Here is a 22162-nt window from a genome sequence, read left to right on the forward strand (position 1 = left end):
TTAAAAAGTTATATTTATAAAGTAAAATAATTTTTAATATTTTTAATACTAGAGATACTTTACTTACTTTAATTTGTTTATCTAATAACTTCTTTTAAAATTTCTCAAAAGAATAAAAAAGTCATAATTTGATGGTATTTTAACTTACATTTTATGAATTAAGGTTAGTATTACCTCAAATAAATCATCAATTGTTATATATTTCTTTAAAAAAATCTCTCTAATAATTAATATTCATGTAGAATATATTTTAAATTTTATTAATTATTAAATAATAGAATTATTAATTATCCGACGTGAAACGAAGTTGGTTCTCTCAATTTTCTATTAATTATTAGAATTATTAATTTATAGAATATTAACTATTAGAGGGTCGACTGTATAAAAAAATTGTAATCCCATGTGACGAATTGATTTCGCATGACAACTAATGGCACCACGCAAAATGTAAAATAGAATAGAAAGCACGTCTGGTGCCATTTTGCTACTAATGGCACCACGCAAAATGTACAATTTCCCATTAGAATATTAGGAAAAAATTTAACTAACGTGGATCAATAGGGTGGTGTTTAAAAGAAAATCCACATTTTCTCAGCAGCCAAACAGAAAAACAATGGCCACTTTTTCTATCTCTTTCCTTCACTTTCTTCTCTTATTTCTTGCTTTTACCTCTGTCAGCTTGTCTTCTCCATTATCAAACCAACCAAAAACCTTCATAATCCACACTTCAAAGTCACATAAACCGGTTCTTTTTAACTCTCACCATGACTGGTACCACTCCATTATCAATTCTCTCCCTTCTCCTCCTCACCACCAAGCCAAGATCCTCTACACCTATAACCACGCCGCCAATGGCTTCTCCGCCCACCTAACGCCTTCTCAGGCATCAATACTACGCCGTATTCCGGGCATTATCTCTGTTATACCAGACGAAATTCGCCAGCTTCACACAACACGTACTCCTCATTTCTTAGGCCTTTCTTCTAGTTACGGTCTCTGGCCTAATGCTGCTTATGGTGATGACGTTATCATCGGTGTTCTTGATAGTGGTATCTGGCCTGGACATCCTAGTTTCTCGGACAAGGGTTTGACTTCTGTTCCTGCTCATTGGAAAGGTGTTTGTGAGACATCTGCTGATTTTCCTGTTGGTTCTTGTAATAAGAAACTTATTGGCGCTAGAGCTTTTATGAAAGGGATTCTTGCTTATCAAGGGAAAAACGTAAATGGATCGTCTGATTCACAATCTCCTAGAGATACTTTAGGCCACGGAACACACACTGCATCAACTGCTGCGGGTTCTTTAGTCCAAAACGCGAGCTTTTTCCATTATGCACAAGGCGAAGCTCGAGGAGTGGCGTCCAAGGCTAGAATCGCAGCTTATAAGGTTGGTGGGAGCGGGGGCGTTTCTGACTCTGACACTCTTGCTGCTATGGATCAAGCAATATCAGACGGTGTTCATATTATTTCTTTATCTGTCGGTACTAAAGGTTATGCTCGTGAATATGATGAAGATTCAATAGCCATCGGTGCTTTCGGAGCTACACAGCATGGAATCATCGTCTCTTGCTCGGCTGGTAACTCCGGTCCAGGTCCTTCTACTGCGGTAAATATCGCGCCTTGGATTCTTACTGTTGGTGCTTCCACCATTGATAGAGGGTTTCCAGCTGATGTTCTCCTCGGCGATGGGAGCCTCTTCAGTGGAGCATCTCTTTATTCCGGTAAGCCACTTCCTCGTTCTAAGATTCCATTAGTATATGGTGGTGACGTTGGAAATAAGTATTGCTTAACGGGTAGTTTAAGTCCATTGAAAGTCCGAGGAAAAATTGTGGTATGCGAACGAGGAAAGAATGGGAGAGCAGAGAAAGGAAGCGCGGTGAAACTTGCTGGTGGGGTCGGAATGATATTGGTAAGTGTTGGCGAAGACCTTATTGCTGATTCTCAACTTATTCCCGCTGCTACAGTTGGTGCATTTGATGGAAAAAAATTAAGAGAGTACATCAAATCGCACGAATTTCCTACTGCAACAATTGTTTTTCATGGAACAGTCACTGGTAATTCACCTTCATCTCCTCAAGTTGCAGCCTTTTCATGCCGCGGTCCGAATCGTATAACACCTGAGATTTTAAAGCCTGATGTTATTGCTCCTGGGGTCAATATCTTAGCCGCCTGGACAGGAGCTGCTGCACCAACAGGTTTAGACATTGATCCTAGAAGAGTTCAATTTAACATAATTTCAGGCACATCAATGGCCTGTCCACATGTTAGTGGAATTGCAGCTTTGCTTAGAAAGGCTTATCCGAATTGGTCTCCGGCTGCTATAAAATCAGCTATAATGACTACTGCTTATAACTCGGATAATTCTGGAAAACCCATTGTTGATCTTGCTAGTGGTGAAGAGGCAACACCTTTTGTTCGTGGTGCTGGCCATGTCGATCCCAATAGTGCTCTTGATCCTGGACTAGTGTACGACATGGAAATCAGTGATTACATCTCGTTTCTTTGCTCAATCGGGTATGATTCCAAGCGAATTGCAGTTTTTGTTAAGGAGGCTACAAGTTCTGATATTTGCAACGAGAAATTGCCTAGTCCGGGCGATCTTAACTATCCATCGTTTTCTGTTATACTGAAATCGTACTCTGATGTGGTTACGAATAAAAGGGTGGTTAAGATTGTTGGAAGCTCTCTTGATGCGGTTTATGAGGCTAAGGTCCATGCTCCTGAAAATATAGACATTAAAGTCTCGCCGAGTACGCTTGTGTTCAGCGCAGAAAATCAAAGTTTGTCGTACGAGATTACGTTCTCAAGTTCTGCCAGCTCGGGTTTGTCTAGTGTCGATCAAAGTTTCGGGTCAATTGAATGGAGTGATGGGAGTCACATTGTTAGAAGTGCTATTGCTGTGAAGTGGTTACAAGGTCAAGGAGAGTCTAAGGCTTCCATTTGAGCTGTAGATTGGGGACTGTTTAACTGTTAAACACTCAGAAATTAGCATTTGATATGGGAATTTGAATTTCTTGAAATATGCCTACTGTATGCTTGAATAAAAGTGTTTCAGTAGTCATTCCAGTTAATGTATTGGCATTTGAAAGAAATAATATTTGTGTTTTTTTCATACTATAGACTCTATCTACGGTGCGTTTATTATAATGTTCATATAAATTCTGAAAGAATGTCTTTAGCTGAAATAGATACTAAATGTTAAAAATTTAAAATGTTTACATTATAAACTCCATATAACATATTTACAATATGATATCTGACAAGATTTATATTTATTTATTTAAATAAATATATAAAAATATTAAAAAATTACAAAATTTAAATTATGTATATTCTATGTTAAAGAAATAAAAGTAAATGTGTAGAAAAAATACTTGCCCTCTCCATATTGATTACGGGTTTAATGGTGCCAAAAATTTAAAATTTTATTTTTACAATTTAATCTAAATCTTTTAAATTTTTTTTAAAACTATCTCAATTTCATATTTAAATGCAATTCTATTCAATTTTTCAAAACTAATTTAATTTTCTCCACATGGCACACGATAGAATTTAATATAAAATAACAATTTTATCCAATTACGTGGCAATATTCCAATCAGCATCCTAAAGATGTCTAGAAATCATTTTTTTTTTAAATTGCAAAATTATCCAAGGTTCAAAGTCTATTAATTAATCTTTGTCAATTTTGACAATTTCATTACAATGCTATTTCTTTTTTAATCAATTTAATTGTGTCAATTATTTATCTCATAATACACTATCTATTGTTGAATTGGGATTCCCTCAAATTCAAATAAACTTGAGGAGGTCATGTTCTTAATCTACACCGTTCGTAGTAAAATAAACGGTGTAGATTAATTTGATTAAAATTGTACCTTCTTAATCTATACTGTTCATTTTACAATGAACGGTGTAAATCATCAACTTGACTCCCTCAAGTTTAAATGAATTTGAGGGAATTCCAATCCCTATTTGTTTTATTTGACTTTTAGAATCATTTATAGCTACAAACTTTATTTTCCTTAGCCACCGAAAATTAGAAAAAATATAATTATAATTTTATATTGTTTCTGATCATTTTTAGATAATGAGTTAAAAACTGGAATTTTAAAAAAATAATTTTGCTAATTATGGAGTTAGTAAATAAATTCAATTGAACATTAGGACTTCTAAACTGATTAGAAAAATATATGATATAAATGCAACGAAATTATCAATTTAGGTTAAATTAAAAAAGTTCAATTTTTTTGGCACCATTAAGTCAAGTAATTGGAAATTCCAACGTGGCATTTCTGCACGGTAAATGTCACGACCCAAAATATTGAGCCGCAACCGGCGCTAGGGAACGGGAGTGTTAGCTCCGAAACCCGTAACAAGCCTTTAACTACTATTAATTTTTCGCCAACCACAATTAATTTTTCGCGATTAATAAACATATAACACAACACAACAGAAGCAATTGTATATAACATATATATGTATATAAACATTTACACTAACTGTTATGTTAACCTCGCGGGCTCTAATTACCGTACCCTGTACGAACTGGTCTCGCGGTACTATATATATCAGTTAGTGTCTCAGATCATGTCACCGGCATCTGGGGCCGTGAACCACATATAATACACGTAGCCTACAAAAATATAAAGAAGACAGCAAGTAATATGTACAATCAAAATGTACTGCTGTCTAGGCTACGACTCTGTCAACATGGGACCACTACTGCAGCATTCACAGAAGTCAGAAACTATACATACACAGTTGACTTCTGTACTTCAAAATTGGCCTCTAACTAGGTCCACATACTAAGCACCTGAAAATATCAAAGGTAAGGGGTCAGTATTTGGGAAAATACTGAGTGACTTTGCATTTACTAACGGTATTATTATAAAAACATAGCATCGCATTTCAAGAGACAATAATATAAAAGTAAAACATATAACCAGGTATTTGATCTGTTCGAAACTAATATCCTAGCATGCGACATCTCTTGAATAATCATATATCGTTCAACCCCATCGTAAATCTCAAGTTGTGAGTCCAACTCACTGGTGGGTCCAACCCACTAGATATGGGGACTCCAGATTACACCGTAACCGAGTGCTCACTCGTATCAAATCATTATCTGATATTCAAATCATGCCATACATATCAAATCATTTCTCAAATGCAAACACACTAGACTGACTCAATACTGGTGATCACACAGCCTATTGACACCTAATAGGTAGCTAGTTTCTTCGGATCGCATACTAGTTCTCATATATAAACTTGATAGAAACATATAACATTTAATCAAATCATATATTATGCGATGTGTATAAACAGTATATATATGTACATAAAATAACTTTAATATATATATATATATATATATATATATATATATATATATATATATATATATATATATATATAATAAACGAAAGTAAAGTGCAACTCACAGTGACCGCTATCCAATCTATAATGCACTCGATATGCTGGTCAAACACTGCTAATCCCAAAACGTCTATCTCGTAGCTTGCCGGTACGTCTGGTACATATACAAACCAAATATTCGTTTAGATTATAAACGTGAACCTCGTAAACCTAACGTCCTAGGTTATAGATTTAGGTTTTTCCAATTCATTCTTATCGATTTCCAGTTATCTGTTATATTTATTACAAAACACTAATCATATCCTCCATGTTCTATGTTCGAATTGCACATTTTCAGAGTCCGTAAGCTCTTATGGACTCAAGATATGATACGTCTAACTCCTATGCACCAACTGGCCCGAAAACGACCAAGGCAGCCTTGCCTTGGTGTTGGCACGTCGTGTCAACCATTGGCACGTCGTGCCAAGCTGCACGTCGTGCCAATTTTTGGCACGTCGTGCGGCCGTCGACAGCAAGCTTAAACCTTCACAAAATCGATCAAAAACCCATTCCGACTTGCTTGAGACATTCCCGCACATACCCGACATCATTTTTACACAAAATCCATATTAAAAAACCATCAAAAACATTCATTTTAAGCTTAATTCCCTAATCCTTTAAAACAGCCACCTATTTCATCATTTTCTCACCAATAATCAACCTCTTACCTCAGTTCAATGCTCGGAGATGATAAAGCTTCCAAATTCGAAGAGATTGCCGCTTGAATCGCTTGAATCGGACATCGAACGGAGAAACGGCGGCGAAACGACGGTAATCGGCGATAACTTTCTAATTTCTCTCGATCCTTCTCTGATCTTCTTTCTTTGAATTTTGTTTTCTTATATTGAATGGCTAAAGGGTCACTTTGGTCCTTATTCTTTTTGTTTACTATCATTCATCTTTTAAACTTTCTTTCGTACGATTTAGTCCATAACTAAATCGATAAATTCTTTCAGTATAACTTATACGTATTATTTATATCCAATAAATAATACGAAGCTCGATATTAATACTTTTCCGTCAAAATCCAAAATTTCCATTTTCGACACAAAGTGGCTAAATTACCACTTTGGTCCCTATACTTTATTTTAGACTTTTCTTGACATTTTTTCCTTTTAATTCCAATTCTAACTTTAGAATTGAAATATAACCTTAATTTTCTCATAGTTAATTTCCCAAAACCGACCTACTTGAAACTTATTTACTTTATCTTTTCAGAAATTCTTCTGATATCACCACTCCGTCGAATCAAAACTGGACACGTTGTCCAATTAGATAATTAAACATTTTGGGGTATTACAGTAAAAAATACATCGATTTTAAAAATTGATAAAATTGGAATTAGTATTATAAAAATAAAAATGTTTGGTTTAAATTGTAAAAATACACAAAAATATTTGACATAGTTAGATGTAATTTCGTTATAATTAATTGAAATTTTTATCTTATTTTAAGCTAATAGATTGAAAAACTAATGACCTTTTATTATTTTTCAAGAGCACCTTGACGTTGTAATTTCGTCAATTTTACCCTTATTTGTATTTTTAACTTTCAATAGCACCTTAAACCATCAAACTGAACTCTTTTCATTTAAATAAAACTCAAAAAAATAATCTTCATATTTACCACTAAATAACGTTTGATGTTATAAATATAACAAATAAACTCTATTCTCCACAAATTAAAAAAACTACTAATACAAATAAAAATGTAAATTATTTAAAACGTATCTGATCCATCGCCACCTCCCTCAGACCGTCTTCGTCTCTCTCAGACCCACCACCACCCGTTCGTCTGCCCTCGGATCCGCCACCGTACGTCATCCATGGGAGGACGAGCAAGAAGGTCTACTCGTTCTCTCGTGGAGGATGAATAACATGCTCGTCCTCTCATATATAACTCGTCCTACTATGGGAGGACGAGCTGCTCGTTTTCCATGGAAGACGAGTGTCGGATGGTAGACATGTCTGGCGATGGCGGGTTCTACGGCAGCGGTAGTGAATTTGGAGCGGAGGCGTTGAAATTTAAAATTAATAATATATTATCTATTTCATTAATTTTTTATTTAGGACTAATTTGAATTTTTTTTAAGTTAAAGGACTTGTCTGAATTTGTCCAAGTAGAAAAAAGTATGATGATTCTTAGATTTAGTTGCTTTGAAATTTTTTATCCTTTTATTTATAAAATCGTCTATTTTTTAAAATTTAAGGTGCTATTGAAAGTAAAAAAAACAAATAGGCTAAAATTGAACGTTTTACAAGGTCGGAGTGCTATTGAAAAAAGAAGAAGTAAAGGTTGGTATTTTTTCTACCTATTTTTTTAGTACATCAAATTTTATTAAATAAAATCCGAAACAGTTATATTAGTAAAAAATATTGGAAAATTCAAAAATTAAATTTGATAACCTGACATGAAATAGATTAATACGCTAATATGTCTTATCTGATTTGCAGATCTACTTACAAAAATAAAAATTAAATTACTAACTGCTTCATCAATTAAGTGCAAATCTCTATCAAATTTTTTCAACGTCCGCTAATCAAAATTAACGGCTTCGGCTTCGTGTGACTCAAAGCCGAGACCTTATAAATACATCAGAAGATCTAAGCACTTAAGTTAAGTCTTACTAATTTTCATTCATTAAGTGACTATACTATTTTCAAAATATATTTAAATATAATTTAATTTATACGTGTACTTGTGTATCATGAACGTTGAGGAGTATAAGTGATTAAAATATTAAAATTTATAAATATAAATTCACAATCAACCTAAAAAATACAAAAACAATATTGCCAATGCTACGTGTGAAGGTAATCCCAAGTCCCATGCTAAGAATTGATTTCACGTGACAATGTGCTCAATTTGTGGAGTAATACTACATGGCAAGAAAACAGAAACAGAACACAGAAATGACACGAAATGAATATAAAAAAATAATATATTTTAAAATAGAGGACACGAAATATAAAAAAAAAATTATAAATAATAAAAATATAGAGATATATTTAATAAAATTGAAAATTTAGTTGTTTTGATAATTTTGATCCTTTTAATTATAAAATCGTATATATTTTTTTTAATTTAGGGTGCTATTAAAAGTAAAAAAATAGGCTAAAATTGAACGTTTTATAAGGTCAGATTGCTTCTGAAAAAAAAAAGTTGGTATTTTTTCAGCATGTTTTTTTTAATACGTCAAATTTCATTAAATAGAATCCGAAACAGTTACATTTGTAAGGAATTTAGGAAATTCGAAAATTAAATCTGATGACCTGACGTGGAACAGACTAATACACTAATATATCTTATCTGATTCCCTGATCTACTTACGAAAACAAAAACTAAATTACTGATTGCTTCGTCAATTAAGTGCAATTTTATTCATAAAAAATAAATTAAGTGCAATTCTTGTTCAAACTTCTTAAACGTCCGCTAACTGAAACTAGCGTCATAACCTCCGATCACCACCACCCGACCAACCCTTTTAAAAATTACTTTTCGAATTAATTATTTTTTTACACCTATAATCAATTTTTTTAAAAAATTAATAAATTATTTCTAATAAATTACTTTTCTACAGCTATAATCAATTTTTTTTAAAAAAATTAAAATAAATTACTTCTAATAAATTACTTTTCTACTTATACTTTCATATTTTTATTATTATTCTCTATAAATAAGATAAACTATTCTTAATTAACTACCATTTTAATTATTATTTGATATTTGATTTTAAATATAATTTATAATTATAAATAATTATTAATTAAATATATAGGAATACAGTTGTTCTAATATATACTAAATATAGTTATAATTATTTAACAAATCATATTACGAATCACGTGTGAAACACGCATATAAAAATTAATATAAATGGTTATGGTGAATGTTGAGGAGGGTGAGTCACTAAAATTATTAAAGTTGAACGATATAAATTTATGATTTATATGTAGCCTAAAAGACTATAATTGGAATATTGGATATTCAACTCCAACTTTTTTTTTTTTGAATTCTTCAGCTCAAACACATTATTTAAGAAGGTAATCACATATGACGAATTGATCGATTTCATACAACAACGTTGTTCAATTAAAAAAAAATGATACGATGATACATTATTAAATAAAAAAATGGTGACCGTATATAGACTCTGAGTAGATAAATTATATCGGAGATAATAATTGACAAGATTGAGATAGATTTAGATTCTCCATATTATGATAACCTAGCATTAATCTCAAATTACTTGGGGATATATATTTAGATTATAAGTTAATCAAATACTGAAAAATTGATATCACGTTTCATGCCATTTTTCTAGAGATGGCACGATGCCAACCGTACAAAATCCCATAATGATCCAATAATATTATTTTTATAAATTTAAAGGCACACTATTTTTGACCTGACGTGGACCAATAGGGTGCTGTCTAGACAGTTGCATCCCTACTACAAATAACTGTTATTTCAGACTCCAAACTCCAAAAGAAAATCTCCATTTTCTCAGGAAAACAATGGCCACTTCTTCTATCTATTTCCTTCAAATTCTTCTCTTCTTTCTTTGTTTTGCCTCTGTCAGCTTGTCTTCACCATTATCAAACCAACCAAAAACCTTCATAATCCACACTTCAAATTCACATAAACCGATCCTTTTTAACTCTCACCATGACTGGTATCACTCCATCATCAATTCTCTCCCTTCTGATCACCACCAACCCAAGATCCTCTACACCTATAACCACGCCGTCAGTGGCTTCTCCGCCCACCTGACTCCTTCTCAGGCGTCAAAACTAGGCCAGATTCCCGGAATTATCTCTGTTATACCGGACCAAATTCGCCAGCTCCACACAACACGTACTCCTCATTTCTTAGGCCTTTCTTCTGATTCTGGTCTCTGGCCTGATGGTGCTTATGGAGATGATATCATCATCGGTGTTCTTGATACTGGTATCTGGCCAGGACATCCTAGTTTCTCGGATGATGATCTGACTCCTGTTCCTGATCATTGGAAAGGTGTTTGTGAAACTTCTGATGATTTTCCTGTTGGTTCTTGTAATAAGAAACTTATTGGCGCTAGCACTTTTTACAAAGGGATTTCTACTTACCAAGCGGAAAATGTCGATGAATCGACTGATTCTTATTCTCCAAGAGATACAGAAGGACATGGAACACACACTGCATCAACAGCTGCTGGTTCATCAGTCTATAATGCAAGTCTTTTCCAATATGCACAAGGCGAAGCTCGAGGTATGGCGTCCAAGGCGAGAATCGCAGCTTATAAGATTTGTTGGAGTAAGGGTTGCTCTGACGCCGACATTCTTGCTGCTATGGAGCAAGCAATTATAGACGGTGTTCATGTTATTTCTCTATCGGTTGGTGCTAACGGTTTAGCTCCTCAGTATGATCAAGATTCACTTGCTGTCGGAGCTTTCAAAGCTACACAGCATGGAATTATCGTCTCTTGCTCAGCTGGTAACTCTGGTCCAGGACCTTCTACTGTAGTAAATATCGCGCCTTGGATTCTTACCGTTGGTGCTTCCACCATTGACAGAGAGTTTCAAGCTGATGTTATCCTCGGCGATGGGAGCGTCTTCCGTGGAGCATCTCTCTATTCCGGCAAGCCACTTCCTGGTTTTAAGCTTCCATTAGTATATGGCGCTGACGTCGGAAATAGGTATTGTATAGCGGGTAGTTTAATTCCATGGAAAGTTCGAGGAAGAATTGTGGTGTGTGATCGTGGAATGAACGGGAGAGCCGAGAAAGGAAGTGTGGTGAAACTTGCAGGTGGCCGCGGAATGATATTGGCAAATATTGGCGAAGACCTTACTGCTGATTCTCATATTATACCCGCCGCTACGGTTGGTGAAGCTGATGGAGAAAAAAATTAAAGAGTATATCAAATCGAGCCTATTTCCTTCTGCAACAATTGTTTTTCGTGGAACAGTAATTGGTGATTCACCTTCATCTCCTCGAGTTGCAGCCTTTTCGAGCCGCGGTCCGAATCATTTAACTCCTGAGATTATAAAGCCTGATGTTATTGGTCCTGGAGTGAATATCCTAGCCGCCTGGACAGGAGCTGCTGCACCAACAGGTTTAGACATTGACCCTAGAAGAGTTCAGTTTAACATAATTTCAGGCACGTCAATGTCTTGCCCACATGTTAGTGGAATTGCAGCTCTACTTAGAAAGGCTTATCCAAATTGGTCTCCTGCTGCTATAAAATCAGCCCTAATGACTACTGCTTATAACTTGGATAATTCTGGAAAAGACATTGTTGACCTTGCTACTGGTGAAAAGTCAACACCTTTTGTTCATGGTGCTGGCCATGTTGATCCCAACAGCGCTCTTGACCCTGGACTAGTGTACGACATGGAAACTAGCGATTACATCTCGTTTCTTTGCTCGATCGGGTATGATTCGCAGCAAATTGCAGTTTTTATTGACGAGGCTACAAGTTGCGACGACAAATTGGCTAGTCCGGGAAATATCAACTATCCATCGTTTTCGGTTGTTTTGAAATCCGACTCCGATGTGGTTACGTACAAACGTGTGGTTAAGATTGTTGGTAGCTCTTTTGATGCGGTTTATGAGGTTAAGGTCAATGCTCCTGAAAACGTAGACATTGAAGTCTCGCCGAGTACACTTGTGTTCAGCACAGAGAATCAAAGTTTGTCGTACGAGATTACATTCTCGAGTTCTGCTAGCACCACAGGCTGGTCTAATATCGCTCAAAGTTTCGGATCAATTGAATGGAGTGATGGGACTCATATTGTTAGGAGTGCTATTGCTGTGCAATGGCTACAAGGTCAAGGAGAGGCTAAGGCTTCCATTTGATCCCCAGATTTCCGCATTGTTTAATTGATGCAATTTGCAATCACATAGAAATAAGCATACAACAAGCAAATGTTATTGCTTTCAAATTTGCTTGGTGTATGCATGAATAAGTGTTTGATCATGCTTTAGTATTTCACGTCATGGAATAAAAATATTTTTACTGTTTGATCGATTTAATTTTGTGCTTAGGCCTTAAAGTTTGATTTCTATTCATAACTTTGAATATTTTGTCATTTATATTTCTAAAAACTTTTTAACATTTGATCTTAATTTAACATGGGTTAAAAAAACTTTTTAACAATTAATATTTTTTAAGAAGGAAAAGTTATCCATTTATTTTATATGAATTTTAGCTTATATGACTGCCAACTTGTTTCCTCTCATTTCATCTTTTCATACCATCTTGCACATTGGTATTAAAATGATAAAGAATTATTTTTTCAGGTTAATTCCCTGAAAAAATCTCCACCTTTAAACCCCTTTTTATTTGCACCCTCATATTGTAAGGTCATCAATTTTGCTCAAATCCGTACCTTTCGTTTTCAATTCCACCCTCAATTATTAAAATCCACACCTTTTGCTTTCAATTACACCCTCAAGCATTAAATTAATATTTTTTTTAATACTTTATATTTTAACAAATATTCAAAATTGTCCCTATTATAATAATTTAAATAAAAAAAACCATCTTTCTAAAATTTTAAAAATTAATTTTAAATATTATGCAAACCTTTTTATTTAAAACTTGCTGCTTTTCTTCCGAAAATAAATTTAAATTAATTAAATTATATTTTTATATCGTTTTTAGTTTAATTTTTTTTTGAAATTTTTTTTAGCCTCTGACAAACCGAACAAGCTTTGATTCATCTTCCATGGACTCCGACCAAATTTGGTCGTCTTCCATGAAAGGAAGACGACCAGATGTTGATCGTCATCCTTCCACCAGCTGCTGACTTGTCTTCCTTGGGGAAGACAAACCAGCTCGTCTTCCTCCCATGAAAAACGAGAAGGTCGGCTTCCATGGGAAGCAGACGAGGAGGTCGACCGGCGGAGGGTCGAAATACGCGGATGGAGGATTTTTATTATTTATTTAGTTAATTCAATTAATACTTTTAAATGATATATAAAAAAAATTATTTAAATTAATCATAATATCAAATAAAGTAGTGAGGTCGAATAAAATCGGATTTGAATTTGTATACAATAATATTATTTATTGTATTCAATAACAATTTATTATTAAATTTTTTAATTTGTGAAAAAAATATCTTTTTTGTTTAAATATAACATTAAGCCGTATTTAGTATACATGTTTAAATATTAAGTATTTTGGACTTTTTTCAAGTAAAAAAATGTCAATTTAATGCTTAAGGGTGGAATTGAAAACGAAAGGTGTGAATTTTGGTAAAATTGGAGATTTTACAACGTCAGGGTGCAAACGAAAAGCGGCTAAAAAGTGGAGGTTTTTTCAGGGGATTAGCCTTTTTTTAATTCCAAAACTCTTGATCAGTTCTAATAAAAAAAACAGTCTTTAAAATTAAGGTGAAGTTATTGTGAGAGCAATATTTAAAAATTACAGAGCAAAATATTTTATTTTAACAAAATCACCCTCTTTATTGATAGTATAAAAATGGATTCATATTAAAAATGATAGTTTTGTTAAAAAAAAAATATTGCTTTGACCCTATCAATTATTGTTTTGAAAATAGCGCCATCTAAAAATTAATATTTTTATATTACTTTTCTTGCTACCTATTAAAATAAGTAACGAAATGAGGATTAAATTATATTAAATAAAGGTATATTAGAAAAAGTAAAAGAAATTAAAAAAATTAAAAAAATTAATTAAGTAAATACGCCAAAGATATATCAGATAAGACGAAAAATTCTTATGTAGACTCGGTCTATCACGTCATCCATAGACTAACATATCACATTATAACACGTTATTCAAATGATGGCAATCTTGTAAATTCGTTTTTTACTTATTTACACCTTTGAATAGTATTATTACAAGATTGCCATTATTTTAATGATGTGTCATAATGTGATAGATTTGGTCTACAGATGACGTGGTAGACCGAGTCTACATAAGAATTTCTCCAGATAAGACATGTTTTTGATGTATTTTTTCCAATTTATAAAATTGACAGAATTAATTATTTAATGTCATTCAAAAATATATTTATAAAATGGTTAAAATTATAAAGTAAACAAACTTATATATTACTATTGGATGAATGCATATTAATGATCAATTTTTTTATTATTTTTACAATTATTTTAGGCCAAATGACCAAAAAGGGCCAAAACTTTCATAAAATTTTTATAAATAGTCTAAATCTTTTAATTTTATCAAATTTGTCCTGAAACGCGTGATTTTGTTTCAAACCTAAATCTATTTAAGAAACTTGTGAAAATTAATTTTAAATTTTAATTAGTTTAATTCAATCCTTATTTATCTCGAGACTTCATATTTATTATGAGATATTCATTTCAAATTTTAAATTATGTCATCATCCACTCCCATCTCCGCCCTCTTGTACTCCTAACACCGCCACTCTCTTTCTCTCCCACTTTCCCACCCTCTCCTACAGTACTTGCCACCGGCATTCTCTTTCTTTCCCATTTTGATGCCCTCTCCTACTCTACTGCCCTCTTCCACTCCATCCATCGTTGTTCGACTTCTTCAAACGAATCCAAATTTAAATTCTCTTAGAGATATGCACCCAAATTGTTTTCTCCATTGGTAAAAATGAGCAGATCGTCTTTTCCAATGGAGAAGACAATTGGTTCATCTTTTCCAATGGAGAATGAAGTGAGGAGATGAGAAGACGAGCGGTTGATCTTGGAGAAGACGAACAACAGTATATGGAGTGACGGATGGCAGAGTCTAAAATTTGAGAATAATTTTATCTCGGAATAGATATAAAATCTCGAGATATAATTGGATTTAAGTTAATTTATTAGAATTTTAAATTAGTAATAAATTCATTAAATAAATTATTTGTTTTAAACATAGGTTTAATTAGGTTTAAATTAATTAATTAGAATTTTAAACTAGTTTTAATTAGTTAATTAAGAAATATTACACTACTAGAAAATAGAGAATTACCGACGGAAATTTTTTTATTTAACGACGGATTTTAGCCTTTTACCAACGGAAAACTTAATTTACCAACGGATTTCAGTCTTTAGCGACGGAAAAATCCGTTGCTAAAATGCAGTTTTCTAGTAGTGTTAATTATTCTTTTAATATATATAAATTTTATAATAATTAATTAATTAATTTAATTTAAAAATTATATTTATTTTGATTGCATTATTATGTGGTTTGTCATGCGTTTTGGTTGGACTACCATATTAGCAATTTGCTGAGTTGGCAGTGACGTACTAGCGGGCATATTGGCAAAAAATCGGATTGATCAAAAAATGGCTACAGTGATACGAAATATACTAAAACGAGTTAATCGTGCCGATTTTTAAGGGTTTGGCTATAACCGACATCAGTTGTAAACGTTTGTATTTTATTGAAATTAAACCATTAATTATTGTAAGTTATAGAAATTGTTTTTTAAGCCAATCAATAATTTTTTTTTACAATTTTATTTATTTAATAAATAATTTAAGAATATTGAGCATTACGTATATTTAAAATAGTATTTTATAAATTAATGAATTTAATTATGAGATTTAAAATATATTTTATTATTGCATGTTAGAAAATACGAGAAACCCAAGATTTTATAATTATATAAATTAAATGGTTGTGAAATAGGATGCTCTTACATTTATATGAAATTATTTTGCAATTTTACACTCTATTTATCCGCTACCTTATATTTTTGTTTATTGAAATTTATGTATAATGGCTCTTATGTCATCAATTTAATAATGTTTTATTTTTTATTTTTCCTTTTATTTATTTGTTAAAATAATCTTAGAAGTAATTAATGTTTTATAGAATAAATGTTAAAATAACTAAATTCGACGTGATAATTATTTGAATAATATAATCTAAAAATATTTTATATTAGACACTTATTAATTTATTTTGACAATTATTTTTTATAACTTTTCTTTCTTTTTTTTAGAAATTAAATTAAAGAATTGAAATAGTAGTAGTATCTAACATGACAAGCATAGAAGTAAAATAGTAAATAAATCATTAAAAATTCAATTTTTAGAAACGTGTGAAATATCACTGCATTTAATGCAAATATGGCCGCTGAAGTATAAATTAAGGAAACATGTGAACATCACTGCATTTTATTCAAGTAAAATTTTCCATTTCTTCCGAATTTAGCCAACTTATATTTTATTATTGCATCTAGAGAATTCAAGCATATATCATGTTCAAATCTGAAAAATAACACGACTGTTAGTATTAATTTGGCAATAACCGATAAAAAAGCTACAGTATTTACTAAATTTCTTTATTATTTGTTTTTTATTTTATGGATGCGTGTGTCTCAATCGTCGTTAAGCTATAAAATTTCACGTCAAAAATAATAAATAAGCCTTTCTACTTTTCAAATTTTATTTATATGATTTTTTTGTTTAATTTTTTTAATTCAGACCCGGCTTTATACTTATAATTTTTTGTTTATTTGGTCCCATTTTAAGTTTAATAAAGTGGTTCTGTTTTTTAATGTGTCAAATTAAATAGACATTTAAATTTGATATGATGTGCGTCTTACGACAAGTGCAAAGCACGCTCCTTTACCGTCCGAAAAAAAAAAAACTTAAAAATTCAAAATAAACTATGAAGTACATAAATTAGATAAAAAAACAAAAAAAAGTTAAAAAACAGACAAACAACATTTTAGAAATATAAAAACCTAAAGTTGACCTATAAAATTTTGGCGAATGCAAGCATATATATCATGTTCGTTCACATGCAAGCATATCAAGTTCAAATCTGGAGTAGTTAAATGCATTAATAAGTTTTGTCTCCTGCTATTCATTTTCTAACTCACAAGTATGAATCACGCTATGTACAATTTATTATCAAAATCACATTTGATCTGCAATACTAAATTAATGAGCTACCAATAATATACTTTAAAGATATACTATAATCATATGACTACGTAGAATGAATCGAGCATGGGAACGATCTCACTCATGTGCACCGCGATTCAGTGATTACTTTATATATATATATATATATATATATATATATATATATATATATATATATATATATATATATATATATATATATATATATATATATATATATATATATATTGAATTTGTGATATAATTAAAAATGAAAAATATTCGAAAATAATTTTATGAAACATAGATAAAAAACAAATATTGATTATTTGTGTTAATATATTAAACAATATAAAAAATTATTAATTTGGTAATTTATTAAAGGCCTAATGTCTTAAAAAACCCCCGACCTTTTAGCCCCTTTTCAATCATATCCTGACGTTGAAAATTTGTTAATTTTACCCTATTTTGTATTTTTGTGTTTCAATTGTACCCTAAAAATTAAATTAACGTCTTTTGCGTTTGGAAATTTGTTTAAAACATTCTCCATGTCTCGCATATATTGATTGTATATTTTTAAAATTTATTTAAATTAATTAAGAATTTAAATTAGTGTTAATTTGATTATGGTTTTTAGTTAGTTTTTAAAAATAAAGGACTTATTTGTACTTTTTGAATAAAAAAGAATTTAATTTCATGTTTAGACTTAATTAATTGAATGATTTCATCATTTAAGTAAAAAAATAACAAAAATTAAAATATTGGGGTACAATTGAAAACGGAAAATTTAAAAGTGGGTAAAATTGACAAATTTTCAACGTCGGGGCGGAATTAAAAAAAAGTTTAAAAATGAGGGGTTTTTGAGTGATTAAGCCTTTATTAAAAGTAGCCTTTCATTCATTTCATAATCGCATTTTTCTCAAAATATGTTTAAATAAATCAAAAGAATTAACTGTATAGTGTAGTATGAATTTTGAGAAAAAAAGTGATTAAAATATTAAACTTTAAATAAATATTTAATTAAAAATATTATCAATGACACCTCAGAAGGTAATCCCATGCGACGAATTGATGTCATGACATGACAACGTGTTCGATTGTGGAGGAAAATATATATATAATTAAAGAAAAATGGTGTGATCTTCTTTTTTCCTTCCAAAAATGGTGTGATCCACAGAACAAAAAATTATTTAACGTATGCAACAATTATTGACACGATTATGATTCAAGAATTAGATTTTTAATATCAGCGTTAAATTGCATTAATCCCAAATCAATTGGATTAAATTACAAGTGAATAAAATACTGAAAAATGATACCATGTTTGGTGTCATTTTGCTACTAATGGCACGGCACCAAATAAATTTGGTTAAATAGTCAGAGTTATAAATGAGTAATCTATCCAATATATTTTCCATCTTCTTTAAAAAAATTACACTAAAATATTAAAATATGATAATAATTTATTTTATTTATTTCAATTGTGTCCAATAACAAACTTAATATATTAAAAATTACACATTTATCTTTATTAATGATAGTTTTAATGGCTTAAACTTAATAATTCAATGCTATCTTCTGGATTTGATTACCCAGGTCCACACTCGCATAAAATAACAGAAAAAGAAAGCAAGAAAAACACGAGCTCAAGGTTACAAAATCATGAAGTGAAGGTTATATGCTAAATTGCTTAATCCAATTTTGCTATTGTTTCTTTTTTTTTTTACATATAATCTATGTTACAACACTGAATATAATTTTGAAAGATAAAATTTCTTAATTCATTGTTAACTTAATAAAAAAACTGTTGGTTGATTAGTTTGAGGGACACATGAATAGTTATTTTAATTTCTGCTAGATTGTAAAATTTATTGACAACCAATAAATAATTTAAAATAATAAATGAAGGTGTTGATTTAATTAGTCTGAATGTGGAAAGTTTAAAGATGTCGTCTCATATTTGAGACCCGTTCAGGAAACCTCATGGATCCTGTACCAAAAGAAAAATTAAAATAATAAATGAAGGTGTTATAGCGGCTGTGGCAAGACAACGTAACAAAGCAATATAGTTAAGTTAAGTGTTTTTTTTTATTCAAATTCTCCTTCTATATTATTGTTTTCTTTTTAAATTTGTTTTTTTTAGTCAATGATCCATAAACTAAAATCTTTTTTTTATTATGACACTAAGAAAAAGGACAATTATCGCAACAAATATTATACGTCCAGATGAGAATAATGAATATCTATTGCTTTGTTTTAAATATGTATTTCTCCATAAAATTTGTACGAATTTATAAAACAACAATATAGATTAAAAAATAGTAATTCACTAACTTCAATTTAGAAAATGGTGGACAGTGGCGGAGCCACATAGAGAATAAAAGGGGCATTTGCCCCTCGTATTTTTTCAAAAAGACAGATAATTTTTTAAAAATTATCATGTTATTTAGACAATTATTATACATTGACGACCCCCTTAATTTTAACAAATTTTCAAATTTTGTATATTATATAAAAAAAAATTTGTTTTGCCCCCCTTAATTTTGATTTCTGGCTATGCCACTGATGGTGGGCATTATTGTTGAAACTATGCATTGTGATGTTCTGTGTAATATTATGAGCTTTACTGTTGAGCCATTAGTCATTAGTCTATAACTGAGATTGAAATTGATATAATAGTATGCTGAAGCAGTAAATTGGTTTATGGAAGCAACTTTTTTTTGGCAAGGAGAAGAGAGATTCATAACACAAAACCCAAAAAATTAGATTCCTAAGATAAAAGTGGGTACACGAGTTTGTGTATGTTCAGAGTAGTTGCCAGATGAAAAGAAATAATGCAATCACACAAACATTTAAAATAGTGGATATCAGTTTACTATCTGAAGGTGTTGATTTATCGACAGTCACATAATATTGGCTTGCATTTGTGCTACTTCAACTACGCATTATTTATTTCTTCAATTTATAATCTCGAACTACGAGTGTTTTTATATTAACTGGTGTCTCATTACGTGTTTCACACGTTGCTCGTAGTGTAACTCGTCAAATTATCAAATAAAATTTAAATTAATAATTGATTTGGAAAATTTTATCTTATTAACTTAAGATGACATTTTTAATTATTTAAAAAATTTAAAATGGTACTCAAGTTTTATAATATAGATAATTTTAATAGAAGATATAAAGAAAAAATTAAAATAGTAGTTCATTGAAATAGTTTACCTTATTTAGAATTCTATACAGTAAAAACTAATTAAAATAGTATTCATTAAATAGTCCAAATAGTTTATTTTAATTAGTACTTCATACAATGATCTCAACATAGTAGTTTATTTTGGTTAGTACTCTAACTTATTTTAAGATAGTAGTTTATTTTAGTTAGTACTCTAATTTTAATGATTATCTTAATAGTTTTTAATTAATAATTAAATTTTATAAGTGAAAAAGACATTAACGTACCTAGCGCTTATATTTGATCTACAACTCATCGGTAACTTATAAATTATGAATTATTCATATTACTTTTTCAAATGTAATCATATTTTAAATTATATTTAAATTTAATTCCGCGCAAATGCGGGCTTACAACTAGTCTTTGAATAATATCAAGCAGTCAAACAATTACAAGTGTAATAATTTAGCTAAAAAAATATTACCTAAGCCACCTCCCTACCCTCTATTTTTTCTATTTCAATTTTAAATAAATGGTATTTTTACCATTTATTATTAGTCTTTATAATAATCTTTACCTTATTGATTTTTAGCCTTTATAATTTTTTTATTTTTTTCATAGAGAGCTATACAAGATTTTCTATTCCGATGTTTTTCGCTACGATATATCACTTGGTGATCCTATATCTATAAATCGACCAAAACAAAAGTTTTGCTGAAATTCGGAATTTCTAGCATCTTCTTTAAAAGATTAATTTTAATAACGTAATCATGTGATTTATTAAGTTTACAAATTAAATTTTACGGTTTTAATGATATTTTTTAAAAAAAATCATTTAAGGTTTTGATTATTTTTGTTATAATTTTATATTTATAAAATTGTCTCACTTTGGCTAGATTTATTTTTATATCTAGTTTTTGTGTTTGTATTTTGGATGAGACCGTTGTTGTTGAGTAACCTTAATACTTTATAATTTTTGACCTATTTATTGCGGTTAGAATTGAAATTCTTGTGGTCGAATTTTCATCTATAAATGAAATCATATATTTGGCAAAAAAACAAACAATTATACTATACATTAAAGTAGAAGAAAAACGATATGATGAATTAAACGACATAAATGATGAAGCAAAACATAATGAGCAGAGTATAAAACGGCAGAAATGACAACCATGGGATGAAATTGAGATTGCATCACTTTCTATACACTTACTTTTTGACTACCGCCTAATAAGTTTGAATATAATGGATAATTAACAAATTTGCTCCTTATAAATATAAAGAGTTATATTTCAATTTTTAAAAATTATTTTCAACGATTAATTGTTTTGCAAAAAAAAAATTAATTTGTTAAGCTATGACATTCTATTATAAAACAAATATGTTTTATACTATAGTATAATATAAATAATTTTTTAAAATACTTTTCTCCTGTACAATAATTTTTATATCATTTTTATATATAGATAGAGAAAAAAATTAAATAGATTAAATAAAAATACAAATTATGAAATAATTTATATTTAATGTTATATTCTTAGATGAATATTTATTATATATATACATACTTTATGTGTATTTCGATAGCAAAATACATATAGTATGAAACTAAATATTAATACATATATATATATATATATATATATATATATATATATATATAATATAAACAAGTAAGAAGTAAGATACAAGTTTTATAATAAAAATATTATTTTTATAAATGAAAATTTC

The 22162-nt window shown here is 30.4% G+C and overlaps 1 protein-coding gene and 1 pseudogene across 1 annotated transcript; both read left to right on the forward strand.

The window, feature by feature from the left end:
- Window positions 1-461: 461 nt before the first annotated feature.
- On the forward strand, window positions 462-3109 carry LOC126682696 (subtilisin-like protease SBT1.4). Its single transcript, XM_050378444.2, has one exon. It carries the CDS (start codon window positions 614-616, stop codon window positions 2939-2941), a length of 2328 nt encoding a protein of 775 aa, XP_050234401.2. The 5' UTR covers window positions 462-613; the 3' UTR covers window positions 2942-3109.
- Window positions 3110-9898: 6789 nt separating this feature from the next.
- Window positions 9899-12432, forward strand: LOC126682697 (subtilisin-like protease SBT1.4; annotated as a pseudogene).
- Window positions 12433-22162: the final 9730 nt, after the last annotated feature.

This window comes from Mercurialis annua, linkage group LG5 (genome assembly GCF_937616625.2).
Source record: "Mercurialis annua linkage group LG5, ddMerAnnu1.2, whole genome shotgun sequence".
In the NCBI taxonomy this organism is placed as follows: Eukaryota; Viridiplantae; Streptophyta; class Magnoliopsida; order Malpighiales; family Euphorbiaceae; genus Mercurialis; species Mercurialis annua.